This window comes from Equus caballus, chromosome 3 (genome assembly GCF_041296265.1).
Source record: "Equus caballus isolate H_3958 breed thoroughbred chromosome 3, TB-T2T, whole genome shotgun sequence".
Classification (NCBI taxonomy): Eukaryota; Metazoa; Chordata; class Mammalia; order Perissodactyla; family Equidae; genus Equus; species Equus caballus.
The window spans coordinates 63,878,282-63,903,397 of NC_091686.1; the positions used below are offsets into that span (position 1 = coordinate 63,878,282).

General features: G+C 42.5%; 1 protein-coding gene and 1 long non-coding RNA gene across 6 annotated transcripts in view; one reads left to right on the forward strand and one right to left on the reverse strand.

Moving 5' to 3' along the window:
• FRAS1 (Fraser extracellular matrix complex subunit 1) overlaps positions 1-25,116 on the reverse strand; it is a 419,338-nt gene that overhangs the window by 64,366 nt on the left and 329,856 nt on the right. For 4 of the 5 annotated variants that reach the window (XR_011437076.1, XM_023637884.2, XM_001492146.6 and 1 more), the window contains 11 exons: positions 24,827-24,962; positions 20,375-20,565; positions 19,203-19,356; positions 17,461-17,724; positions 15,401-15,589; positions 13,842-13,961; positions 13,387-13,566; positions 4,966-5,090; positions 4,532-4,672; positions 2,694-2,921; positions 515-628 (listed from right to left, as the gene is read on the reverse strand). Coding sequence is in view for 4 of the 5 variants with exons in the window: in XM_023637884.2 (XP_023493652.2) it covers positions 515-628; positions 2,694-2,921; positions 4,532-4,672; positions 4,966-5,090; positions 13,387-13,566; positions 13,842-13,961; positions 15,401-15,589; positions 17,461-17,724; positions 19,203-19,356; positions 20,375-20,565; positions 24,827-24,962 (1,842 nt within the window). In the remaining variant the exon portion in view is untranslated. The remainder of the gene's footprint in view (positions 1-514; positions 629-2,693; positions 2,922-4,531; positions 4,673-4,965; positions 5,091-13,386; positions 13,567-13,841; positions 13,962-15,400; positions 15,590-17,460; positions 17,725-19,202; positions 19,357-20,374; positions 20,566-24,826; positions 24,963-25,116) is intronic. The other variant, XM_023637883.2, reaches the window with a different exon arrangement.
• LOC138923456 (uncharacterized) lies at positions 1,413-8,894 on the forward strand. Its single transcript, XR_011437082.1, has 3 exons — positions 1,413-1,755; positions 4,455-4,730; positions 8,729-8,894. It is a non-coding gene; the product is annotated as an uncharacterized lncRNA (long non-coding RNA).

Sequence of the window (25,116 nt, forward strand, 5' to 3'; positions counted from 1 at the left end):
GCCATACGACCAATTTCTTGCCAAAAGAATATGAGTGCAAGTGATGCATTTAATTTCTATACCACTTGCTTAAAATGAAGTTCCTTATCCTCTCCTTCTCTGTTTCCTCTTCCTTTGGGCTAGAATATTGATGAACAACTGGAGAGGTTGGGCTGTGCCTTCAATAGCAAAAATTCAGTGATGGCAGAACACTAAGAAGGAATCTCCTCCTCTGAATCGTCATGTAGAGCCCTAGACTGCCCACTTACTTCCACCCTACATGTGAGGAAGAAAAAACCTTTCTACCTTGTTTGAGCTACAATATTTTGATTTTTACAATATTTCATTTTGTAAGAACATCTTAAACTATATATAATCCTAACCAAACTCATGGAGCTCATCAATCTTAGGAAAATCAGCTTACTTAGGGAGAGAGAAACATGAGTTGAATGGAGTTTTATTCATAAGTTATTATCACGAATGAGGATACAGCCCAAGTTGGCTAGCGTGACTACAGCAGATAGAAAGGCCTTACCTTGCCATCCATATACTCCAGCCATTGGAGCCCCAGGTTGGTAACAATTCTAGGGGTACCATCATCTACTGGGAGGATGTCTACTAGGAACTGCTGAGGTGCTGCTGTCATCAACTGTGAGGAAACCAAAAAAGAGAACTCATCATTCACAGACATCTGAAATATGTCAGGGCCAGGACCTACAAAGCTGGAACCCCTGAAATCTGCTGATACTTCAGAAAGGGCAACTGAGCCGATTTCCATCGCTTATCACCACTGAGCATGAGGTTTAAGGGAGAATGCAGACTGATTAAGTGGGAACAACATGAGAAGAAAAGCAAGACACAAGTGACACTCTTGTTGGGATTTCACCTGCTGTGGATGTTGCCTTTCACAACCCTAAGCATTCTTTAATTGAGCTCAATATTGCCCTGAGGTGGAACAATAAACAAAATAGTTTCCTTTCAATAATTCTTGTTAAAATTTTCATGAGAGGCAGATGAAAATCATCATTAAAATGTTAATGTCAAAGTCTCCAGGTGGGATTCTCCAGATGTGAAGAGATTTTCTTTCCTTTTTTTTTTTTTGAGAGAACTGTCCATACGGGGGAAAAGGGCAGAAAAATCAAGAATAGAAGCATTTGTGGGAATAGTGAAAAGAAATTTTGGTTTATAATTTCATTCTCACACAGATACACACGACACACATACGGTGAGTCTGACGCAGCCCCTCACTGTCTCTGAGAGGCTAAAGCAAGCCAGCATACAGGGCAGCAAGATGCTGGCTTTTCCATCTTCTACAACCTCCTTCTAAATAATTTCCATTTTTAAAATAACACAGTCCCTCTGGAGACCTGCTGTGACCTTTTGTGCTTATCAGAGAGGTAGCCCTCTTGCTGATTCATCCTGAAATCTGTTTTCTCTTCTGAAAGTCAAACTGACTGGGGAGCAGCTACAGTCTTGGAGAGGAAAAATAAAAGCAATGACCTGCCAGGGGTGATGCAGTGCAGACATTGAAATGGCAGGGAAATCCCCAGAGCCATCCCACCGACACTTCGGCCAACTGAGAATGACCTTCTCATGGGCTATTTGTCTCTAAAGGATGCAGGAGGATCTTTCTTCCAAGAAAGGAATCACTTTCATTCATCATCAAAGAAGGGAAGGAAATCTGGAGGACTGAGAAGCTGACCCTTTGCAATCCTGGAAATAAAGTAGGGTGCAACCACGCCGCTCACCGAAACGGCTTCTGCCGAGTCAGACACGGTGCGTGAGATATGGGAGTGTCCATGGGCCTATCTGTCAGCAGGTAGGGGAGGGTTATGGGACCGCAGGAGACCTGGCCAAGGAATGAAAGAATGCGTAAAAATGGCAGCGCAGGTCGTGGAGGGGCTATCTTAAAGTTTCTTCTGGATACCTGGATGTTAGAAGGGAGCAATTCTCTTAAGTAAAGCTTGACAGCTGCTTAGCCTCGGGAGAAAAGCATCTTTACCTGTTTCACAAGTTGGTGCTAAAATGACAGCCATGATGATGATTACAGCCACAGTTCATGGGATGTTTCCTAGCTAAGGGACTGGGCTAAGTGCTTGACATAGATTATGACAGTAGATATCCCCGATTTACAGATAAGGAAGGTTAAGGCTTAGAAAGGTTAAATGACTTACAAAGACACTCAGCTAGTAAGTGACAGAGCTAGAATTTAAATCAATGTCTTTTGGATGCAAAAGCCATACTCTTAACCACTGTTATTCTTCATGACACTGAGAAACTCTGGCTGGCTGAGGGGACATATGAAAGAGAACAATCTAGAACCATATGATATTACTGAAAAACCAGATGAAAGAAAAATTAAAGGAGTAAAGAATGGGAGAAGAGGAAAGGAGAAACAACAGTGGTCATAAAACAGTAACTATCCCCCGTTACTGGGAGTGCTCACTAATAGCCAACAGTGTTAAGCACTTTATGGGGATTACCTCCTTTGATCCTTAGGCTAATTGAAGCTGGTGGTGATTATTGTACCCATTTTATAGATGAAAAGCTGTGGTTTAGAGACGTTAAGCAACTTGCCCAAGGCCAATTAGTAAGTGACAGAACAAGAACTCAAACAATGCTAACCTCGGCCTAAAAATGCCATGTTCTGCCTCCAGACAACCTCTGGCACGCTTTGCTATGCCTCCCTCTTTTTCAAATGTCTTTGCCCTCACCTCTTTTCCTCCTTCCTCAATAATAAAGAAGGAATTTGTCCCATCAGTGACGGTGAAGGTGAACCAGTCTTTGAGGGAGTTGCTGCCATCATGGCTGTAGCTGACCAGGTTCTGGTAGACGTCTTCCATGGTGAAGGTGGAGGTGTGCTGGAAACGCTGCCCACTGGTGGTGTGCTCAATGGTGCCATGGCGTGGCGGCTGCACAATGGTGAATGTGACAGACTCAGCCTGTCAGGGAGGTAAAAAGTGAGAGGAGAAGGGAAACCAGATGTGTGAATGATGGCCAATAGGTGGTCAAGGGCAGCCAAATGTAAAGGCATTTATGAAATAAGGATTGCACTTTCTAGGATTTATAGATACTAAAAATAGAGCTAAGGAGAGAAATTATATTGGTTACTACAACTGAACTTATATTCTACTGCCTTCAGTTGTAAGACTAAGACATTTAAATTTGTCCTTTAAACGTCATAGGGGAAAACCTGAATTTTTAACCTCTACCAGGATGATAGCAACTAGACCTTTTAAAACCATTCATTTCTTTTCCATCCACTTCCTTTCACTTTTCTAAAACTCTTATGTACAGAATCCCACATGTATCGGAACAGAAGGTAATTTCCCATTTCTAATTGCTGTTTCTAAAATGACATGTAGAAGGAAAAACAGAGGTAGAAAACCCACTGAAGACCTTCCAGTTATTACCCACCAGCTTAGAATAAAATGCAAAGGCCTGACCTGGGCCAACAAGGCTCTCTGTGACCCGGCCCCAGGGGTCCTCTCTGGCCTCATTCTTCTCCTCTCCTGCTTGTTCACTGAGTTCCAGCCCCTTGGCCTTTCACCATTGCAACTCAAAGGTTCCAAGCACACTTGACCACAGGGCCTTTACACTTCTGATTCTTCTGCTCAGAGAGTGATTCTTCCAGATAACTGTATGGCTTGCTCTTCCACTTCCTGATATCTCTGCCCAAATGTCAGCTTCTCAGAGAGAGCTTCCCTGACCACTCTTTCTAAAACAGCACATCCATCCATCTTTATCTCCTCTACCTCGTTTTATTTTTGTTTATGGAACTTATCATATTTGACATGATATTCTATGTTCTTTCTTTCTTTATTGTCTGTCGCCTTAACCAAAGGCTGGAACTTTATCCATTTCATTCACAGCTCTGTCTTTGGCATCTAGAGCAGAGCCTGGCACTTAGCAATAAATATTTGCTGACAGAAGGAATAAATGAATAAGTGCTGGCATGGGGAAGGGTATACAGAGAACTAATTAATAAGTGCTGTGGTGCTCTTTCACAGGAGCTAAGTCATGCCAACATCTTAGCTACTTCAATCTGAAAGCATCATGAAAGAGAATAAGAGTTTAGTCTCTACATGCCCTGTTTTACAGTGTAAAGCCTAGTTCTTTAAGGATGCTCACATTGTAATCATCAGTTGTCATCCAGAGAGGTCTAGATGGAGGAGGGAAAATGGAGGGAAATGTGTATAAGTACAGAAAATCCTTGTTCACTCTTACAGTGAATAATAAAAACATTGGATAAAATGTCATCTACTTAATTTTCTATGAATCAAAAATCAGTATGTCCAAGGATTATTACACGTAATCAAGGGAGAGGATGAATGTATTTGGAGTTTCAGAAAGGGTTTAAAAACACTTTGATCTCAAATGTCTTAGTTTCTCTTTTCCAGAAGGCTGTGGTATCTTCTGGTTTTTACTCCCTCAAGGATGCTTGCACTAACCTCACCACTCTGCTCTACCCTCAGGATGCACAATCGCAAAGCAACAGATGCCACTAGATCAGACTCTCATTCAGCCAAAGAAGCCAGGGGAGCGTTCTTACCTCTGTGTCTGCATCCACAGCCTTGAGCTCAAACTCTGTGATGGTCTTCCTCACCCCCTCCTGTACCCGCATCCCCAAGTTGTGTACAACGGGCAGTGAATCATCCACAGGGCGAAGAGTGATATGGAAAGTCTGAGTCACCTGGAATGGCAGAAAGCACAGGTGGGACACCTGCTCCCAGCACCCACCCAAGTAAAAGGTAGGTGCTCTCTACTTTCCCTTTCACACCATTCCTCCTGTGACTGACTGACCAGGAGACCACAAGTGAGTTCTCTTTGGCAAGAGCCCCAGGGGCTGTCGGAGGTCACCTCTATGCCTGGCCAAGAGCAGAGGAAAATGAAGGTCTCATAGCACAGTCACTCTGCACACTCCATTCAAAGAAGAGTGCGCCGAATCAACATCCACTCAAGGAGGGAGCCGAATTCCTTACCCACCTCATTGACTCCATCAGACAGCGTAAAGCTGAAGGCATCTGAATGTTTCTCAGCCTCACTGGAATGGATATACTGAACGTTACGTGAAGTCAGGTCAGCTTGAGTAAAGGAACTAATCTGGATACCTAGCAAAAGAGATAGAGAGAAACAGGGAAAGGATATCAAAATGCTAGCCATAATTCTAAGGCTAGGGAAACGTCATACTCTCACCAGATAAAATCCTTTGTACTTTTCTTACAGCATTTATGTGCTTTTCTCTAAGACCTTGTGTTAAGAGTTGTGTATTTTTTATTTCCTACAACAGCATATGCTCTGTGGGAGAACATGTTAACATAACTATTTAGGCTGCTGTGTGCCAAGCCAACAGCAGGTGCTCAATAAATATTACTCTCCTTTCTCTTGGGGTTTATATATGCAGGTGAAATCTGTGAAAGGCAGAGCCATTGCTTTAGTCTCTGAACTCTCTCTTAAGTTTTATATTCCCCCATTGCCTCATCGTCCTTTTTGAAAACCTGCCCTAATTTTTAATATTGTGTGATGGTTTAGCTTTTAAACGTTGGAGTCACAGGGCTTGGCTAAACATGGTCTTGTTTCTGTGATTGGTGAGTCATGCCTGGTGTCCCTAATTTCATTGGTTACTCTTCAAGGTCCCTTTCAACTCTCAGGTCTATGATTCTGGCTTTTCCTATACCACTTTAGCCAGGCTGGCAGTAACAAATCTTACTGCCTGACTTTGGGGTTTGAGCAATCATTCTATTTCAACTCTCAAATGACCTAGAAAACCAGTATCCTTTAATAACACGATATAGAGAAAACGTCAGATGTTTTTCAGTCATTCTCAAAGTAAAAAAAAAAAAAATCTAAAGTGATTTTAAATACTGCTAAGGGATCCCACAAATGAATAACATTTCTATGTTTTTAAACGTCCAACAACATTTAGCAAAACAGCCCAGAATTCTTGTTTCTTTCTCAGGGCCTCTGGGACTCATCCCCTGGTGCCAGCCAAGACTGAAACAAAATTACATCTTTCAGTTCCTCAGTACAAATTCCTTCTTTCTGATTCTGAGTGTTGGGGTATTAATCCATTTAATCTAGTCCTTTGGTTTGGTCCTGAAATTCATTTGCTGCTCCCTGGGATTTACTATTTGTCATTGTTAATCCTGGCAAAACCAGTTCAGCTTTTCTGTAAAAAAACAAAAAGATTCTACTTGGACTCTTTTATTTTTTAACTGTGACATCAATATAACTGCTTTATCTTTTTTTAAAAAAATCAACCTGCATGGTTTACATTTGCATCTCTCTTTATCATCTGAAATTTGTCACCCAGATACAATAGCCTCCTGAATATTGTGGCATTAATTTTTTGATGAGGCATTTTATATCTCTGTGCTTGCTACATCAGCTCTTGACAGGCAAGAAATGCAGCCCCGTCTTATTGCTTTGTCTTGTGGCTCTGGACAGAAATCCATACCATTTCTTTAAAAATTTAATAACTTCAGACTGGCTGCACGGAGAAATTTAAATCTCTTCCCTTGCTGTGAATCCATCTTAACAGCTCGTGGGGAAGTACTTGTCTGGAATCTCACAATCAGCTGGTCACCTAATTCACTGTTCCCTCTATGTGAGTTTCAGACCTATTAAAAAAGGTGATAGATTTTTTCCTTCCTTGGGAAGGCAGCTTTGGGATTGATCTTTTGTGAAACATTTTTTATTAAGAGGAAATGACATATAATAAATTGCACATGTTTAAAATGTACAATTTCACATATGCTTTGGCACATCCATGAAACCATCACCTCAATCAAAATAGTGAACATATTCATCATCCCAAAAGTTTCCAACGGACACTATAACCCTTCTGTCCTTTCCTTTCCCACCCCCTACCCTATCCCAAAGTAAAAGTGACTTGTTTGTTGTCACTATAGATTACTTGGCATTTTCTCTAAATTTTTATAAGTAGAATCATACACCATATACTATTTCATGCATGGTTTCTTTCACTTAGTATAATAATTTTGAGATTCACCCATATTGTAACATGTATTAATAGCGCATTCCTTTTTATTGTGAGTAGTATTCCATTGTGTGGATATATCCTAGTTTGTTTATCCATTCACCTGTTGATGGACACGTAGGTTACTTCCAGTTTTGGGCTATTGCAAATAAAGCTGCTATGGTCATTACAAGTCTTTGTAAGGACATAAGTTTTCACTCTTCTTGGGTAAATTTCTAAGAGTGGAATGGCTGGAATACATGTTAGGTATATGCTTAACTTTTTAGGAAACTGCCAAATTATTTTCCAGAGTGGAGCACTACTTTCCATATTCCATTTCCAGAGCATGAGAGCTCGAGGCTAGCTTAGTGGGCCTTTCCCAATTCAATCTTGCAAACGTTGAGCACCTACCATGTGCAGAATACTATTTCAGGCTTGCTTATATATATATATCAAGTTTTATCTTTTAACAACTCTGGCAGGTTGGCTTATTATCTCCATTTTTATAGATTATGACATGGGAATAAAATTAGAAACACAATGTGGCCTATCCAAGGTCACACAGCTAAGAAGAGGTCAGGGCTGGACTGGAACTCAAGGCTGTTTAACTCCAGGGTTTATGCCTGCTAGGAGTGTGTTTTGTAAAATTCACCTAGCCTTGTCAGGCTAGACAAGGACTCTCTTGGCTTTCACCCTTATCCTTTAATTTTTTTCAGTATAAAAGTAATACATACTTATTAAAGAAAATGTGAAAAATATAGAAAGGTAGTAAAGAATCACAGAACAACTCATAGATCTGAAATATCACATCATAATATTTTTGAATTGAGTTGTTTCTTCTAGAATACTTTATTGGCTACAACCTTTTTCTTGTCTTAAATATTGATTTTGATGGGGAATTTAATTCTATCATTTAAGTGATATCCATAATTAAGTGCCAGAGGGTAACAAGCTACATGTAGAACATAAGCTTCAAGACGACAAGATTTTTGTTGTTTCTTCATCAATGTGCACCCTCAGGAGTGTCTGGCACTCAGTAAGTACTCAAAACATATTTGGTGAATGAATTTAGTTCACCTACTATAATCAATATCTAAGAGGTCCTACTGAACACAGATTTTCTATCTCTATAATACTTTTTTTTCCTAAATTTTAGCCTTTGCTAATTGGGTATTAGAAGATTTCAGCTACTCACTTGCCAGCAAGATGATGTTCCTAATAACATATTGTCTCTACTGGCTGTCACAGTGGTAGTTTCTGTTTGAACAATCTTAAAGGCTTTTAAACCCATTGAAGGTGTTTTCAGTCACCAATCTGCTGGCTAAATCACAGAGACCCACAGTAACCCTGTCAGTTTTTCCAATTCCCCTGGAGGGCCAGCATGTTAGAGAAAGTTCAGTCCAGGTCAGGGAAGTGGTGCGAGAATAAAGCATCTTTAAAGAAACTGCCTTCCATATAGGAGGTTAGGTGATGGCCTCAGCCTTCCTGCTTTCAGTACAGCTGTGGCTGGTTCTATGCCACCTGTGTCCCACCTCAAGCTCATGCTGTGGGAGACTCTCAGATTTCCTGCTTCTGATTTTCTTGAAAGCCTCCTGTTATGGGTTGAATTGCTCCCCCCAGCCCTCCAATTCATATGTTGAAGTCCTAACCCTCAGTACCTCCCAATGCGACCTTATTTAGAAATAAGATGACTACAGATGCAATTAGTTAAGATGAGGTCATTATGGTGGGCCCTAATCCAATATGACTAATGTCCTTATTTTGACGCAGACATACACATACAGGAAGAATGCCGTGTGAACATGACAATGGCCATCTATAAGCCAAGGAGAGAGGCCCAGAACAAATCCCTCACTCAGAAGGAACCAACTTTACCGACACCATGATCTCGGACTTCCAGCCCCCAGATCTGTGAGACAATAAATTTTTGTGGTTTAAGCTGTGCAGTCTGTGGTCCTTTGTTACAGCAGTCCCAAATTAAGCCAATGGCTGCATCTTATTTTGGTTAGTGTCACAATGCTGAGAGAGGTTGAGATACAGGGGAAAGCAAAGAACACCTTTGCTAAAGCATCACCTCTGGGGAGTCTTTCCTGACTCACCCGGACCCCTCTCTTAGGTGGAACTCACTCTCCCTAGGCTCCCATTGTCTTCTCTCATGTTGCTGTCACAGCTACTGAAACACATTTGTACATATGTATTTTGACAAATAAAAATGGCAAGCAATAGGATATATTGGAGTATATGAGGAAGACATTTGGTATAAACCTAATTTGGCCTGACTTTGTTTTTTCCAAAAGGGCCTGACTGTGGCTATTGAGCATGCGTTGTATATCTGCTTAGACATTTCCTATGGCAAGAACAAAGGCCCTTGAGATAAAGGTGCAACTTCCCCCCACACTGGCATTTCCTTAGGGATAAGCATCTTTCCTTAGGCTAGGAACTGATTGCGGCACTCACCTTTGACCACCCAGCTCACCTGTGACCACTCAGCTGGAGACAACAGACTGCCACCCTGCTGTGTTCACTGAGACAGAAGACCTACCTGCTGTTTCCATCAATTGCTGTGCCATAGAGCAGTCTCGCGACTATTGTAAAAGGGACATTTCAATCCTATGTGAAACATCCTCTTTGGGGGCATATAACCACTCTGTGCACCCCACTTCTTTGGTGCCCTTTCTTCCTTCGGGAAGAAAGGCCCCAGGTTATAATCCTCAGATTTAAGCTCAGAATAAACTCACCCAAATTTTCATTTATAGATTGGCTATGGATTATTTTCGTCGACAGTTTACATGTCTCCCACTTCCAAAACCTTAGGTTTCTCTTGCAACAGCTACTCAGTAAATGTTTGGTGAAGGCGAGAACCAGTGCTGTGCTGGAGATTGCTATATTCTAATATTACTCCTCCCCTACTTAAAAAAATACAACTCCTGACTATTAGCTCAGGAATTGGATGCCTAGTTAGGGTCTGCATGTCCCAGCCACCTCACAGCTTTGTGTGACTATGTTCTTGCCACTAGAATGTGATCAAAAGGGATGTGTGTTCTTCTAGTAAAACTCCTAAAAAGGAAATGGATGTGGGCTTTCCTGGCTTTGTCTCCCCCACTGCTGGCCAGGGGCTGACAACAGCTCCAGTAGTTGCTGGACCAGAAATGGGAGCTTCATGGTAAGGATCACTGAGTCACCTCAGGCCATCTGGGTCACCTGCCTCTGGACTTTTCTGTGAGGGAAAATAAATTTTTGTTTAAGGTACCGTACCTTGGAGTCTCTTTATCCAACAGCATAGCTTCTATTATAATAATATAACTCCTTACTTGATTTTCCAAGAAAAATAGGGTCTTAGGGTCCCTGACATAAGGGTGCGGCTCCTCGACGTTGAAAAGGGCACACACACGGGAATTAGACCCTCACATTAGACTCTCCTCAGTGGCAGGAGGCTCTTGTCAGTCTCCTGCACAGTTTGCATGGGCATATGGCTCCCTATATCTCCTCAGGGGAAGAAAGGAGGATCCTCAACCTTTTCTGTCTATCTAAAGAGAACAATCAGTTACATCCAGCTGACCAAGGAAGACAGCATGAGAATAAGTCCACTTCATAGTCAACCATCAAGAGGATGTCTGCAAGCTCTGGTGGCAAATGACAATTCCGAGAGACAGTGGTCTCAGAGTAGCTTAGTGCCTGCACTACAGACACTGGCCTAGAAGATGCTCTGCTCTTCTCAGAAAGAAAGGCCCCAGCCCAACCCCAGCTCCTGGTAGAGCCATCCTTGCCCACTGAGACAACGGGGTGAGGTGCTGCTGCATTTCTCTAAGCTGGAGCCAGCTGTCTTAAGAGAGGACGATAAGTAACCAATATGTACCTCCTCTGAAGGGAGACCTTTGACATGTAAAAAGAATCAAATTCATGAATATTTTCTCACTTAGAGAAGACAGGGAAGGAGAGAAGGCTGGTTAAATGCTACAGAAAGGGCCAGAGTGGGGTTGTGGTGAGGCAGGGGCAGGGAAGCCCTGTCCTATTAGCAATGGGGAGGGGCCCTCAAGAATAATAGAGGGCACTGGATCCTTACATCTGGTCTACTTAGAGTTACTAGAAACAGGTGGATTGAGAAAAATTGGTGGGGACGGGAGACAACATGGATCAGGAAGTCAAGCCTGGTGCAAAAGGGCAGGTGAAGGAGGTGTCCCAGGTTGGGGGGGGGGCCCTCCTTCTATCTTGGGGGGCTACTTTCCCAAGATGGGGGAGAAGTGTGATCACAGATGGGTCGCTCCCTAACCAGCTTTGGCCTAGTCTTGGCAACCAGAATTTAAGCCCAGCGAAGGCTGAGCCTATAAAAATAGGAAAGGCAAATCTGGTGCAGCCTCACACAGGACTCAACACCACCTGGGTCAGAGAAGAGTGAAGGCTGGGACTTAGCAGTAGGTCGCAGATGACAGCGCCTTGTGTGAAGTTCAGAGCCTTTTAAAGCTCTGTGCAGTGTGGATGCAGTTGCCTAACACAACAGCCAAGAGTCGGCCCTTTCATCTGTGGAGAGATACAATCAGCAGCCTGACAGAATTCTGGCAGAAGCAATTAGCTCATGAATTAGTTATCAAATATCTCACGCAGCCAAGGTCTTGGGAGTGCTGATCTGCATGCGTCCCCAGGAACTTCAGGACAAAAGGGCAGGCCACCTGCTTTAATCTGCATTAGGAATTTTGGCCAATCTGTCCATCCTTCCCCACGCCCTCCCACCATTAGAGCACAACACTCCCTCCTCCACTATCACCCTGGACCCAGTCATGGTCTGCCTCCCTCGCCTCCTCCACTCATCACCCTCCACCTCTCCAAGCTCATCCCCACCACTCTCTCCCTCACTCGCTCTGCTGCAGCCACACTGGTCTCCTTGCTGCATCTGGAACGTGATGTGCCTGGCTGATCCTTCTGTCCAGAAGGCTCTTTCCTTATGTATCAGCATGGCTAGCTTTCTTTCTTCAGATCTCTGCTCAAATGTCATCTTATTATTAGGGAGGCCTTCCCTCACATCCCTGCTCCCTGCACCCCAGGAATGCCCTTGTTTCTCCCCAACACTCATCACCATTGACACCTGATATAGTTGCTTGCCTGTTTGTTTAATGACTCCCTGCATTAGAAAGTGAGCACCATCAGGGCAGGTATTTCCCCTGTTTTGCTGTTTCCCTAGTTGAATGACTGAAGAATCTGTAACCTAAAATCCAAAGAAAAGCAATGAAGATCTAAATCCCCTGCAAGCTGTCACTGCCTCTCTGAGACACAAAATAAAGACAATTTTCTTTTCAGATTGTTTAGTAAGCAAGTATCTCTTGTCCTTCACATCTATTCAGCTGCCAGGTTCTCCAGGCTCTCCCTCTGCAATTCCCTCCTTCCTTCCTCCCACCACTATTGTTGACTGAAGACTTCCTAGGTACCAGGTGTTACCTCTTACATTATTCTCATTTTACTTCTCCCACTACTGCCCCTCTAGGTGAAGCCTCATCACCTTCTACCTGGTTAAATGTGAAACTTCCTGAGCACTGCCTCCTTTTTCCTTCTTTCAGTTCATCCTGTTGGACGCTAGATGAATTTCACTTCCTTTCCCTGCTCAAAATTCTGCAGTGACTCCCTATTGCCTATGGAATTAAATAGTGATTACTTATCCCAAATATGAAGGACCCCCCCCCCACCACCCCTAAAATCTCAGTCTACCCACGATGCCCATCTACCACTATTTTCTGAATACATGCTTTAGCTAAATGGGCCCACTCATTATTTATTTTTAATGTTCCCATCTCTGGAAATAACACAATTTCTGTCTGCCCAAACTTTGTCTTCCAAGGGCACTTGTAAATGCCCTGTACACCTTCCAACCCAATGTAGCCTCTCCCACTTTTGAACTCCTATGACATCCAGTTTATACAGTTTTTAAAACACCTGCCATATTCTTCCCTGAGTTATGGTTATCTGCAGAGGTTCCTTATCTCACCTAGTAGAGAGTTCTGGAGGGTGAAGATTGTATCTTATTTATCTTTTTTCCCCCAGCAGCAGCTAAACTGGAATCTTGCTCAATACACAAGCTCACTTGCCATTTGTTGAACTGCATTTTTAAGCACAGTCCATTGTACCGTGCCAGGTACTCAAAGGCTTCAGAGGAAGAAGAGAGTGCAGTGTTTGCCCTAAAGGAATTGACAATTTAGTTATGAAGACAAGATTGCTTACATAAAATTGCAATTTTTCATTCAGCTTTCTGCAAGTGATTATTCAGCATCTACCGTATGTTAGGTATAATGCAAGGCAGTATATAGTGATCAAAATATGATGCAGAAACTAAATACCAATAAAGGCAGATTCTAGGTTTATGTGCACACATGAAGCGGCTGCCCCCAACATTTACTAAATCCCAACTTTCGGTTTGATGAAGCAAGAGATGACAGTCTTACCCGGTGATGCTGCAAGTTCCAGGTGGCCCAGCTGGGGCTGTCTGGTGATTCTGTAGATCAATTCTGCAGGCTCACTCTCCTGGTCAGTGGCAGAGAGCTGCAGAGTAGTGATTTTCTTCACTGAGTTTTCATCTAAGACCAGCCCTTTATTGGTGGTGATGACTGGTGGGGATTTGTCTTCTGAAAATATCAGAAATAGTGATGCGAATGGGATCTTTTCAGCCTCCTCTCTTCAATTCTAGACCTGACACCCAGGGGTAAGATCAGAAGAGTTCTTAGGCCTGTATCTCAGAGGGTGCTCCAGGGAGCCAGAGCTCGGCACAACAGAGGGTATATAATTTCCAGATTTTCATTCCAGCTGGGTAAAGGAAAGGCTCTAGCCTCAAGGTGAGCACAGTGTAGACCACATAAGCTCAGAACTGCTGGTTATTTTCAGAAACCCAATGCCCCCTTACCCAAAACACTGATGGAAAATGACTGGTCAGTCAATTTGTTGCCTTCTTCATCAACCACATCAAATTTAAAAGCAAAGTTCCCTCCAGATTCTCCTTTTCCATGACTGTATTCTACTTTGCCTGTAAAAATGACAAAAAAAAAAAAAAAAATCAAGATTTGCTATCAGTGCTTTCTGCCCTTACTTCTGAAGTGTGAGGTGGAAATCTGATTGGTATTCACACCAATGAATCAGTTAATACCTTCCTCACGTTGACAGTGCTTTTGACATTTTAATCTAAAGTTTCATTTCCTCCCTTTCCTCTCCCACTATTGAGTTCATCATAATCAAAGACCCCTCATAATAAAATCATCCCAGGGAGCACTGCTCATGGTTAAGGCTCAGCTTTTGTGCAGGATTCTAAGGAATAACTAGATTAGCAAAACTGCCCACATGGAAAATGTGCACTGACTGCACCCACAGCATTGGTGTGATCCTGTAATATATCCATGTCACAGGCCAAGAGGACACAGAGCTTTGGCCTACATTCTCCCAGAATTCATCACTCCCATTTCCCCATACAGCCTTAAATCATTTGTGGAATGTGAAATATAATCAACCAACAAATAAATAGATAAACAAAATACAAAAACTCTACACAGAAGTCCAAAGGATTCAAGGGGAGCAGTGCAATGTATTAACATCTTTGTTAACCCACAGCATCACTTCCAGGTGTCTATCAATGAAATATAACCAAACATCTGGGAAGAGGTACTTGGTCTCATCTTTTAAAAAGAGACAATCAGGCAAAGAATAATTAAGGAATTACTGTCCCTTTGCCTATTCCATCCCTTTCACTAAAGTACAGACAGGTCCAATGAGAATTCAGCTGCTACCAATTTTAGGTGTTATGCATGGACAGGACCCTTATTTCTGCTCCTTGGGGGCATGTTTCCACCTCTAACTGGATTTGCACATCATCACATGACACTGGATCACTTTTTCCCCCATATGTAACTCCCTCCCCGCCTTTTATTTTTACCACTGAAAGCATCATACAGTAACTATGTAGCATTTAACATTTATGCTTTTCCATTACATCAGCATTTCCTGGAGGAGGGATGAGCTATGTAATCTCCCCCAGGCAGCTCCGATTTATGCCCTTCCATTTTGCTTAGTTCATTAACTTGTACTCTTTGGGGAGCTGAAAAGAGATATAAATTGTTCACCTAAGGCAGACATAATTTTCACCTTAATCCATCCCAATTCACTTCTTTTTCCTTTCTCTCTCACACACACTTTTCAGCATCATAGCAAGTCAAAATGATTTTTTCCCTCCATAACAGCCCCAAATTTCATCATTGCTATGTCAAAGCATGGGTAGATTTTAGCAAAGACGGATAGTTTTTTAAAAACAAAAAATTGTGGAGACAAGAAAGAATAAATGAAGCTCTAACACAGCTCTTATTCAAAACAAAGAGTTCACAGTTTACGGCCATAGGCTACCAGGCATTTAACTCCCATTTTACTACTGTGGGTGGTGTCCGTGGAAGTCTGGGTAGCACAAGAGAACTGGCTGACCTTGGCTAATGTCAGCCTGGGTGAAACTTTGGATGGGGCCTTGAACGGAGATTCGCTCCAGACTGTCATGCTTTACCATCTGCAGGCGCCCGGCACCAGGATCCTCCTTCATGATGTACATCACCAGACCATCATCTGAGTCAGTATCTATCACTTTTAAGTGCTGTTCTGTGATGCGTGCTATAGACCCTGGAAGAGAATGGGAGAGAATAGTTCATTCCCCATCATTTCCTTTGAATAGGATGTCAAATGATTTTAGGAGACTGGAAGCTAAATTATCACACATTCCCTGGGTCTAAGCAAGTACCAGGTGCCTCACCTTCTGTTTCCCGTTGAACAAATTTTAATTTCTCCAAGCGAAATAGACCCAACTTTCCAATTTGCTAGTCATCCCTTGGGTTTAGATCTGAGCTCTTTTCTCTTCTGATCCACTTTCATTCTCTCCTTATGCTTGCTTCCCTCCCGTGACCTATCATTAGTACCTAGACCTATCTAATAACTCCTAGTTCTGTGATGTAAATAACTCCTAGATCTATGATGAATCCTGCTTGGACTTAATTTATTTACTGCCTTGAGGATCACCAAATCATAAAAAACAGCTTCATATAAACTCACAAATGTATCTGGTTGCCATCTCAGACCAAACAGGCAAAATCAATGTTGCTTAAGACAGGGGATGTGGTGAGGATTACAGAGCATGGAGACCTGAGTGCTGGACCCTGTAAGGCCACACAGATGTTGGGGTAGAGGCAAAGTACTAGCTACTGGCAAACACCTCTTCTCAGGGCCTTGTCTCGTGCTTACCAGCCATTTTCTCATATCAAAAATAGTAAATTCTGGTAAAGTAGATCTCAGTCATCCATGTGTAATACATCCTGGTATTTGGAGTGGCAATTCACTACCGGCCCTGAGCGTCCCTGTTCCCGCTGGACAACGTCAACAGTGCAAAGCCCCCTAAGCACTCCTTCCCTGGACCACTCTCAGCGAACAACCTTGAGGGAAGAGGTGATGTCTTCCTCTGGGACAAAGATCAGGCTTGCTTATTGCTGATTATAACACAGAGAGCTCCCCAAGCTCAGTGTTCCTCTTCTGTAATGCATCCCACTGCATACGAAGGCATCCATCTGGGCCGTCTGCATCACCCCCATGAGACTTGGAGGGCAGAGGGAACCAATGCAAACTTGCTGACGGCAATGCTGCCTGCTATGCTGTAAGTAACAAAGTACTTTGTCTCTGATGGAAGAATCTCCTGTCTTGTACCAGCACCCATGAAACAGTAACAGACTAACCTATAAGCTTGTAAATAGGGTAAAGGTAAACCCCAGACCTAATACCTGGGACTTTTAGGAATCTCCAAATTTTAAAATACCACTATACCAAATTTTTTTCACCACAAAATATATGTGAAACTAAGAACAGACAAACAAACAGAACCCCAGTGCGATGTGGATGCTCTGTGGGCAAAAGGCCCACTCCCTAATTACTAACTCTGTACTGCAAAGTGACTCCAAGATTGACACTTGTCACAGGCCCTACACTGTTGCTTACACATAGGCAAAACTGTGAGTGTTAGACCCTAGAATACCATATCTAATGATTCTCAATTATTTGCATAATCTCTTTCAGTGCATGATGGCTTCTCAATGGTCCCTCCATGCCTTTTTTAAAATAGAAGTACCTTGAAAATTGTGCTCAATTTCTTTTTTCTTTGTTTCTGTAGGGTTGGTTGCGCAGCGGCAATGTTCTAAGAAACCTAGACCAATAAGTAACTGGATAAATTAAGATTTTTGAGGACCCTGGAAATACTATAAACTCTTCCTAATCTTTTCTCAAATTCACAGTCACAGGCATCTGGGCCAAAGAATTTCAGAGATTCACATTTGTCACTCACAACTCTTAGCGTCCCTAAAACAACAGTCCTCCCCAACTCTAGTCTCCTCGGGCTCCGAACATCTAGTTTAAGACCCTCCCACAGAGTTAACGTGGAAATAAGTACTGCACACTGACAAAGAAGAACAGGATAGGAGAACCATGGCTACTCTCCTCCATTCCCGTGGTACCTGCGGAGAGCTGGAGGCCTCGGTTTACAGCCAAGTTGGGGGTGTCACCTGTAGGTAGCTCTATGTATATCTCCATCCTCCCTGTGCCCATGTGGAGGCCATCAGTGAGGGAGAATTGGAACTCATCCACTGCCACACCAGGACCACCAGGCATGTACCCGACCAGCCCAGCCAGGACGTCTTGGTAGGTGAAGGAGGAGCCCTGGGCTAAAACCCTCCCGTTCTCCAGAGGCTCAGAAGCAGTTTGCCTCTGAAGTAAATGGCCTGAGGAAGGAAGCAAAGAAAAACAAAGAAACAGTGGTAGAACATATATGGTACCAAAACTTTGTCTGATTTTGTCAACTAGTATGAGCCTGGGTAGAATTTCAAGCACCTCAGAGGCTCTTGGTGACACACACATATAAATGTCTAACAACTTAGCATGTTATCTATAAGCACAGGGTTCTGCCCTGTGGCTTCATCTACAAATAAAGAAGATAAAGTCCCACTTTTCCTACTTAAAAATCTCTTAAGGATAAATAGATGGATGTGGTAATGTAGAGGCTTAGAAATCAAACCTCTCTTCATGAATTCACACTCACTTCATTATCTAAACCTTATTTTTCCCTTCTGCATAGTGAAAATAGGGCGCTGGGCTGGTGGCATAGTGGTTAAGTTCATGCACTCCGCTTTGGCGGTGCAGGGTTCGTGGGTTTGGATACCAGGTGTGGACATACACACCACTCATCAAGCCACGCTGTGGCAGTGTTCCACATACAAAATAGAGGAAGACTGACACAGATGTTAGCCAAGGACAATCTTCCTCAAGTAAAAAGAGTAAGGCTGGCAACAGATGTTACCTCAGGGCCAATCATCCTCATACAAAAAAAACCTAAAAAAAGTGAAAATAGCATTCTTCACTTGTTGCCTTCCTCCTAGGGCATCTGGGATGGGAGATGGGAATATGCTTTAAATTGCTTCTAAATTCAGAAAGACACTAAGCATCTTTGAGTTGAAGCATATTTTTCCATTTTCAAGGGTCATGTGTATCACAATGGGATAGTTAAAGTGCTTCATTAAAGAAAGCGAAAGTGAATGAAGGCAAGGTAACATGCACTGACCAACAGCCTCTTCTATTAACCCTCCAGCAACAGGAACAACTTTATCTTTAAAAGACCAATGGGCATTACAACGGAGTAAGACACCACTTGGGAGGCGAAAGTTCCAGAGCTTTAGCTAATACCAGAGGGATGGCATTTAGAAAAGAAGTAGGTAGGTTTCCATTGGTGGTTTTTAGCTCTGGCTTAATAAGCAAAAGTGCTTTCTTTGCAAAAGGAACAAGCTCATATAGGAGTTTAGCACACCTCTAACCTGAAGTGAACACCTTTTGCAATTACTAACAAGGCTGTGACTCTGTTCCTTGCATGAGACGGCCCAGGGTTATCAAGCAATGATGTCTGCTCCTGAGAAGAGGATGGGCTGACTCTGAAACCTATTTTGCCTGAGGTTACATAAGAAAGCAAGAAAACAGCTGAAATTGAATTTCAGAGACACCAATTACCCAGGATTCAGGCTTTTAGAGCAACTGGCATCTACTGTGACCTCAAAGAATATTAGCTAGCTGTGAATTTGATTATACTTTGATGCAAAGAATAGACAATATACAGGCAAAGCAGAGGAATAATCAACTAAAATCTATGTGTTTATTCTAATAACCCATTGGGCACCTCAATTAAGAAGCTTTCGTAGCAGTTGTGTCCTACCGTGGTCAGGCTTTTTCGTCAGGACAAAAATCAGCTCATTATCTGGAGTGTCCAGGTCTCGCAGGCTCAGAGAAGCGTTGCTGATCACCACTCCTGAGCTGAGCCGCACTCTGAGGGGCTGCAAGGTCATCTTGGGAGGTTCATCGTTCTTCCTCTGATTAAAGCACAAAATACTTAGTCTCATACAGATATTGGTTTAAGAAGAAAGAAAATGCACATTATTCAGAGAAAGTAACATTCTTGCAGCAACTTTCACTATCGAAATAGCATTTACTGTGTCACCGTCTTTAATTCCCAATCAATACGACTAGTTTGAAAGGAGAGCAAGTCATATAAACAAAATGTCCCCTTGAAGAGAAGCTGATGCACATTCTACAGAAATCTTTTCAGATGTCTTCATTGGTACAATGATCATATTTTTCCAGACCAAAATAGGAACATGTGGTTAGACAAGTACAAGTATATCCTGGGGATAAAAGGGCACATTATTTGAAATCTGAACTGTTGTAGAAAACCTGAAATATATCACAGTACCTGTAGAAGGACACCGTGAAGTGTGGGTTTCTAAAGCTGTCTCCCTCGTCCCCCACGCCGGACCCCTTCCACCACTGTCCCTGAAGGGTGCCAAGGGTACCATATGTTTTATTTTCCCAAGGTAGAGGGTATTCCATTTGGAGTTTTCTCTTTTATCTCACTCTCTCCCCAGAGTGGTAGGGTAAGCCTATGCAGTTGCTCAAATGAGAATAAATACAGCATCAAGGAACACTTTTCTTGGATGTTACAATTTAATGAATAAATGCTTTAAAAATATAAGAAAAGGCAAGTATGCACATAGAACCACATACAATCATTTCAGGGAAAAATAGGCATATGTTAGTTTTCATCTAAATATGAGACTGGCATCTGAATATGAGTCTGATCCTCACAAACTGTTTTCATACAAAATGAACAGATCTTACCTTGAAATGGAAATTCACATTTCTAAGTCACACCATCCCCAAATGCCAGCCTTAATCCTACAAGTTTCCTGAAGGTTGGGGCTATATTTTTTAATTGACCTGTAAAATTGAAAGCCAAATCCCATCTTCTTTGCTTTTGAGTTCATATAAAGCTACCTACTAGTGGCATATTGTGGTCAAAGGCCCAATTTTTCCAACTTCCAAAGTCTTTACCTCGATAGTGATGTTGATGCTGTGGATTTCTGAACGACTGTTTCCGTCACTTACATAAAAGCTAAAAATATCATGGGTTGGCTCAATGCTTTCATGAACACTCTGAAAGTAGTAAATGTAGTTTTCCAGGACATCTTGAATAGGGAATGATGCCTCTAGATCACTGGTCATTCCAGGGCCAAAACGATCACCTGCATCAACATCAAGAGAGGACTTTTACCAATTTATCAATTCCTGCTTACTAGGCTGACCTAGAAAACACGACAGCATTATCGACAAAAGAGGAAAATATGCTTGAGGATAAAGGTAGAAGCATGGAAAGAACAGAGACCAGGAATTCAAAGACTTGGAGTCAGATCTCAGTTTCCCCACTGACCAATTCTCATGTGGAAATGGATATACCTGTCCTGTTCTTTCCATGAGGCATCAAGTGAGATAATAGGCATGAAAGCTCTCAGAATTTTATTATTTTATATAGCACAGAATCACTGGCTGTTTTGTTAGAAATCTTTGATAATATAAGCCCTGGGGCAAGTAATGACACAATAGCAAAGATTCTACTTTAAGCTTCAGCCAATTTCAAAACCACTCTACCTGGCATATTCTGCAAGAGGAATCCTCTTTCTCTGCATTAGAAAAGGTTAACTGTATACCTTTTTAACTAAGAAACATCTCCCTAAGCTTGATTTCCTTCGACCTCTCAGTTCCTTAAGGGAAGTTCTGCATGGGTCAATGCTCAGACCCTGGGATGGTACACCAGGGCTACTGTGATGCTCAGGGACCATCCAGAGCTCAGGTGCCACTCAGGTACTGAGATGCCCAAGTACCATTCAGAGCCCCTTAGAAAGTGTTGGCTCTGGTTAACTCTTCTTCTACTCCCAACCCCAAACACCATAAAAGGCCAAGGGGAAGAGTAAGCAATGTCTAAATGATGGATGACTTGTCTCTTACCTGGCTCTAGTCTGAGTCTCTCTAATTGATTGATTTTACATTGTTACCACAATTTTCTTCTAGAGAAAGGAGGAAAAAGAAACCCCTGTGGCTTCAAACATTCCCTGGATATATCTAAACAAAGAAAAGTGCAGACAGACAATCTGAAAGCAACAAGCCTTTCTCTTTTTCTCTCCCATGGTCCTTTGTAAAGATTAGATCGTAAATTAAAGGGCTATGGACTTCCTGAATTGTAGACAGTGTCATTTTTTGTTAACTCCCAACAGAAAGATTAGGAATGAAAAAGTTTTATTTATAATTTGTTTGAAATAAGAACTCAAGACAAATATTTTTTCTTCAATGCCATTTTCATAAATTTTACCCTGAGATTTTATTCTTCTTGATACCAGAAGCATAGAGAGATCTAAATGACCAGTGACCCAATAATCTCCAAGACGGTTCAGGGTTTCCAGAAGGAACTGGTAAAATTCCTTCAAATTTTTATTTTCTCTTTCCATTGATCCCTATAAATATGAGAACTGTGGCTTCTTTATTTGGGTCAAAAATAGATTAAGTAAAGTAAATGATGCCTAAAAACATACTCAAAGAGAATAATGACATTTTCTGTCCCTGGAAAACAAGCTATTCAACAAATGAATCTGTCACTGAAGCTTTAAGCACCAATCCTTCCACTTTTTAACACTGCACCTTCTGTTTTTTCATGGAAATCATTATTATTTATGTGCTTCCTTGCCTTCCTAAACAGAATACACTATGTGCAGATTAAATAGTTCTGGATGCATGCAGGCTATCATTATGAACATCGATTACTCCATCACAGTGATGGCCCAGAGGTAACCCAGGTGGGTCCTGTCCTGCTTGTGCTGGTCTCAAAGAGAGCAGGTTCCATGCTGTTAGATTTTAGACCTGACAATATAATTATTCTGTTTCTTCCTGTCTTCCTGGTAAGAAGTTAAAGCTACTTCTTCTAATGAGTTTTTAAAAAGATGTTCTTCTGGAAGATATACGGATGGCCAATAGACACATGAAAAGACGCTCATCATCACTAATCATCAGGGAAATGCAAATCATCAAAACTACACTAAGATATCACCTTATACCTGTTAGAATGGAGAAAATATCCAAAACCAAAAGTGACAAATGTTGGAGAGGCTGTGGAGAAAAAGGAACCCTCATACACTGTTGGTGGGAATGAAAACTGGTGCAGCCACTATGGAAAACAGTATGGAGATTCCTCAAAAAGTTAAAAATAGAACTACCTTATGACTCAGCCATCCCACTACTGGGTATCTATCCCAAGAACCTGAAATCAGCAATTCCAGAAGTCCCATGCACCCCTATGTTCATCGCAGCATTATTCACAATAGCCAAGTCATGGAACCAACCTAAGTGCCCAGCAACTGATGAGAGGATAAAGAAGATACGGTATATATATATACAATGGAATACTACTCAGCCATAAAAAAGGACAAAGTTGTCCCATTCACAACAACATGGATAGACCTTGAGGGTATTATGTTGAGTGAAATAAGCCAGACAGAGAAAGACGAACTCTGTATGACTCCACTCATAGGTGGTAGTTAACATATAGACAAAGAGAACTGATCGGTGGTTACCAGGGGAAAGGGGGGGTGAGGGGAGGGCACTAGGGGTGAAGTGGTGTACCTACAACATGACTAATAATGATGTACAACTGTAATTTCACAAGGTTGTTAACTATCATAATCTTAATTAAAAAAAAGTTAAAAAAAAAAGATGTGTTTCTGCTCAGCTGGATTCTGAATCTAGGTAGCCAGTTTTATGTAAATAAAATAGACTCGGTTCTGAACACCCATGGAGCAAAGGGTGGGGTCCTTAAATGATGTGCCTTGGGACAGTTATTTGCCCCCCCGAATGTCTTTTCCTTACTTCCAGGTTTGTACCAGTGTAAAGCAGCTGTTCTCCAAGTGTGGTCCTTGGACCAGCAGCAATGGCATCGCCTGTGAGCAGGTGAGAAATTCAACCTCACCAATCTCCTCAAACAGGAACTCTGGGGTTGCTGCCTGGGAAACTGTTTTCACACACCCTCCAGGTGAGTCTTATGCACATTAAAGTTTGAGGACCACTTTTTAGAGAGGCTGAGGCTTACCAAGAATTTGACTTTCAGACCAGCAAAAGATTCTGCATGCATTCCAAGTTGACGTAAACCATGTCAGGAAGGCTTAATAAGAAACCACCTGGAGGGAAGAGACGGCCAGGGGCAACCATCCTTTCACGGTTTCTGACCTTTGCTCACGCTCTTCCCTCTCCACGAAATGCTGTTTTCCCTCTGCCCACAGGAACTCCCACTAACTCTTCAAGTTCCAACTCACGTCACCTCCTCAGACTTTCCTAACTTCCCAGGAAAAAGTAACCATTTTGTCCTACATGCTCTCTCAGCGCTTTGCTCCGTTCCTTGCCCCAGCATTTCACTTATTATAACCTATCAGTTTCACATTTGTTTCCCACTCATGACAGGAGCTGTGTCCTATTTATCTTTACATCCCTTGTATCTAGCCCAAGCATTTTTGGAAATAAATCTAATTCAGCAATAAACAAATCTAAGCGCACACCCTGAAAGGCAAGATGGGGGAAAAGACTGAAGGTTTTCTATAGGAAAACACGACCACTGCTAAATGAGTTTCTGGTAACCAGGCTCAACTCCCAGGCATCATGCTGGCCACAGACACCTTCAGTCAGTGGCCTCTCTGTGGGAGCTGCTAGCTGCACACCAATTAGAGCCAAACGCTGGCACTCAGGCATCTCATTGCAGAGGCAGCAGCACAGTAACCCGCCAGGAGCTGTCTGAACTGTCAGTCACTGGGTCTCAGGGGGCTGTGGCTGGTACACGCCTTCTCGTCTCTGCTTCTCTGTGATAATCATCAAGGGCAGTGAGTCCAGGGCAGATGGTGGAGGGAGGGGGATGTTTAGTAGAGGGTCACAGATACACAACCACACGTTTCAATTCATGTCGTCTCCTTAGAAGGAGCTGAGACATAAGCTATGGTTCAGCTAAACGATAGCTGCCTCACAATAAAAAGACAGGCATTTTTATTTCCTTGACACTCAACTCTGAGTGCAGTCCACAAGCCCCTCTATCCCCACTGCCAGCACTCCAAATCCCCTTACATGGCTCTATTTTTTTCCATAGCACTGATTTACCTCCTAACGTCTTACACTGTTTTGTTATTTACTAGGTTTCTTATCTGTCTCCCCCACTGGGATCTAAGGCACCATGAAGATAGGGGTTTGTCTACTTTGTTTACTGATATATCCCCAGTGCTTAAAAAAGTGCCTGGCACACAGAAAATGCTCAGGAAATTTTTGTTGAGTGCATGGAAGCTTCCTTCCTTCCACTTCTTTGCAATGGTTCCATTCCTCTTTAGTTCTCTATCTCCAGGTTTAATTGAAGGCGGTTACCCCCCTCCACCTTCTCTTCTTTCCAGGTCCAGAACAATTCTACAGCAAAGCTCCTGCTGGTACCTGTTCCTGTGTTCTCAATGCAGCCGTACTTGGGCAGAGCACTTAGTTTAATGACAGCATCTCCCTGAAGATTGTCATGATCATCAGCAGCAAAGAAATGGTGAAATGAGAGTGGGGCTCTCCCTCCCTCATCAACCTAAGAGAGAAAAGATAGTAGAGAGTCCTTGGGTGGTTGCATAAAACTGCAATAAAAAGAACTGGGTTGAAAAGTGCGGCCTGGGGTGACCTTCCAGCACCAATTCCACTTCTTTGAGGAGGCAGATCCTCTACAGACGAGATGAGGAATGTGC